The sequence below is a fragment of the Triticum dicoccoides genome, chromosome 3A (genome assembly GCF_002162155.2).
Source record: "Triticum dicoccoides isolate Atlit2015 ecotype Zavitan chromosome 3A, WEW_v2.0, whole genome shotgun sequence".
Classification (NCBI taxonomy): Eukaryota; Viridiplantae; Streptophyta; class Magnoliopsida; order Poales; family Poaceae; genus Triticum; species Triticum dicoccoides.
In genome coordinates this window covers 575,546,122-575,548,553 of record NC_041384.1, presented here as the reverse complement: position 1 = coordinate 575,548,553, position 2,432 = coordinate 575,546,122, and the positions used below count along the sequence as shown (strand labels likewise).

Here is a 2,432-nt window from a genome sequence, read left to right as displayed (position 1 = left end):
TCAGTAAATTAGATATTGTCATCTCAGTACATCTGAAATTCTAAATAATGACACAAAACAAACAATGTTTTGCAGTCGGCATGTAAACTATAATAAGTATTGTCAACCTCAAGCTCAACAGAAAGCAGGAGTTAATCATATGAAGAAAGTAGGTAGATATCCACCCAGCAAACAAATCAACAATTCTGAACTTTTGACAAAACAAATAGTACTGAAGAACTACCCTAGCTACTCGACAGCGACACGCCTTGTCGGATGTGGAGACCATCAAGTTGTACGTGCTGATCCAACTAAGAATGCTTCAGTATGTAACGCACAACAATGCAAAGAAGATTGGTAGATGGTAATTTTGCGCACAAAGAACAGTGACAATTTGCTCTACTACCGGTTGTAAGTTAACCTAATCGATCTGTAGCACACCACAATGCAAAAAAGATTGCTAGATATCTATGCTTTTTAACACCACAACCAGGAGGAAATCTTAATTAATGTTTCTTCATATAAGACTGTTATATTGGAGGAAGATGATCAAGACAAAAATCGTAAATAAACCAACCGAGATCAACTAAAGAGGTAATTACTGTTACTTGGAGCAAGTATGTGTGAGTAATTCGAACGTAGACTTCCGGTCAGCAGAACGGCGAGATGATGGCCAAATGGAGCAGTGTGGAGGTCAACCTAGTTGCTCCTATGAAAAACCAGCTGCAGAGTATCAAAACGAAAAGGCAGTCAGCTAGCCCCAACGGCGGATTAATGGACGCTTGCATTTGGCTTCAGATTGAAACATCATGTTGCTTGCCTTCTTGCGCACAAGGGTGGTGCAGACATTCTCGACTTCCTGCAGCTCCCGGTGCATCGACGGGCCGACATCTAGCAATAGAACCAGCCCTTCCTAGATGGCAATCGGCAAATCAAATGCGTCAGCGTACTGCAAGAACAACTTACTGTTTGCCTGCCTGCGCCTGTAAAATAGTACTGTATCTACACGTGGCGAGAGGAGATGCGTGCCCTCCTCCACTCGTGGCCGCCGGCAGCGCTGCCTCTTCCCATCCTCAACCTCCCGCTCGCCGACCCCCTCCCTCTCCATCCCCGGACTCGATCTTGCTGGCACCTGCCCTCTCCATCCCCGTCCGCGATCCCGCCGGCGCCACCCTCCAATCCCCTTACTCGAGCCCCCTCGTCTCGAGCACAGCACACCATCCCATACTCTGCCTCTGCGCAGATCGGCCCGCTCGAGCTCCGGAGCCGAACGCAAGCGCTGCACCCCATCCTCTGCCTCCCGCGAGGTCCCGACCAGTTGGTGGAGGGGAGCCGTGAACGAGAGCAGAGGTAGGAGGTGGTTTACGGCGGCGCTGGAGGCAAACTCCGTCTGGGATGGCGAGGACAGTGCAGATCTAGCGCAGGAGCATTGGGGATGGGTTGCTCGCGGCCGGATCTCGCCGGATTCGAGCACGGACGACTCGTGGCGGCGGCTGTGGAGCTCCTGGCGTCCTGAAGAGAGGGAGATGTGAGGAAGAGAAAAGAAGGAAGGGGGGAGAGATGCATGGTCCGGCAAGGGTCCAGTCGCCGGCGGCGAGGCGAGGTGCAGGAGGTCCGGCCGGCGCGGTCAGGCGCGGGAGGGAACTCGAGGGGAGCTAGGGGAAGCGGGCAGCGGGGCATACGGGCGTGGCTCGGGCAGGCTCCGGCCAGGATGGGTTTCCTGGGACCCCGAAATAGTTTGTCCATATAAATTATAAAAGCGTATTAAGACATAAGAAGAAAGCGTATTGTGACGGTGAACCCACGGAGTCAATCCGTGCTTTATTATTAGGAATAGACTAAAAAAAGGATCCGTGCGTTGCAACGGAGAAAAAAAATCATAATGTTCAATCACGTTGACCACATTTTATTCACGTCTCATCGCATGATTTCAAAAATTTGTTCACAAATACATTAAAATGTTTCTTTTTTCTAAAAAAATTCACAAATCAAAGCAATGTGCATATTTTCGAAATAATATCGTAGTTGTCAAAAAACTTGGTAATTCAAAGAATTCTGAATGTCAAGAAGCGTATTTTAAAAAACATACCATAATATTTCAATCCATTCCGGTAGTTAATTCTTTAAAATTCATGCGGGTATATAGTCACAAACATTCAGAAGCATTACTGTTTAACTACATACCTTCGATCATTCATGAACATTTTTATGAATTTGCGAATATTTTTTAAAATCGTGAAAATTATTTAATATTCAGATGGTTTTTAAGCATTTTCTTTAGAATCGTTGAACAGTTCTAGAATAGACGAACATTTTTTTTGAAATTCATGAATATTTTCTGAATTAGCAAACATTGTATGAATAAGTAAACTCTATTGTAGTTCACAAACTGTTTTGCTAATCCCATTTTATGAGCTCACTGGTTATTTCCCAAGGCTACTAATGGCAATCAT

The 2,432-nt window shown here is 45.9% G+C and overlaps 1 protein-coding gene across 1 annotated transcript; it reads right to left on the bottom strand.

Annotated features, from left to right (window-relative positions):
• Positions 1-436: 436 nt before the first annotated feature.
• On the bottom strand, positions 437-1,689 carry LOC119269301 (ATP-dependent DNA helicase 2 subunit KU80-like). The gene is made up of 3 exons (XM_037551096.1): positions 977-1,689; positions 800-892; positions 437-702 (listed from the first exon to the last, which is right to left on the bottom strand). The coding sequence occupies exons 1-3, from the start codon at positions 1,085-1,087 to the stop codon at positions 679-681; spliced, it is 228 nt and encodes a 75-aa protein (XP_037406993.1). The 5' UTR covers positions 1,088-1,689; the 3' UTR covers positions 437-678.
• Between the last annotated feature and the right edge of the window lie 743 nt (positions 1,690-2,432).

Excerpts from the sequence above, each read along its gene's own strand:
- LOC119269301 (XM_037551096.1), bottom strand. The coding sequence starts at position 1,087 with ATGGAGAGGGAGGGGGTCGGCGAGCGGGAGGTTGAGGATGGGAAGAGG. Across the intron at positions 893-976 it reads TCTCGCCACGTGTAGATACA|GAAGGGCTGGTTCTATTGCT; the intron begins GTACTATTTTAC and ends ATTGCCATCTAG. Across the intron at positions 703-799 it reads CCACCCTTGTGCGCAAGAAG|CTGGTTTTTCATAGGAGCAA; the intron begins GCAAGCAACATG and ends GATACTCTGCAG.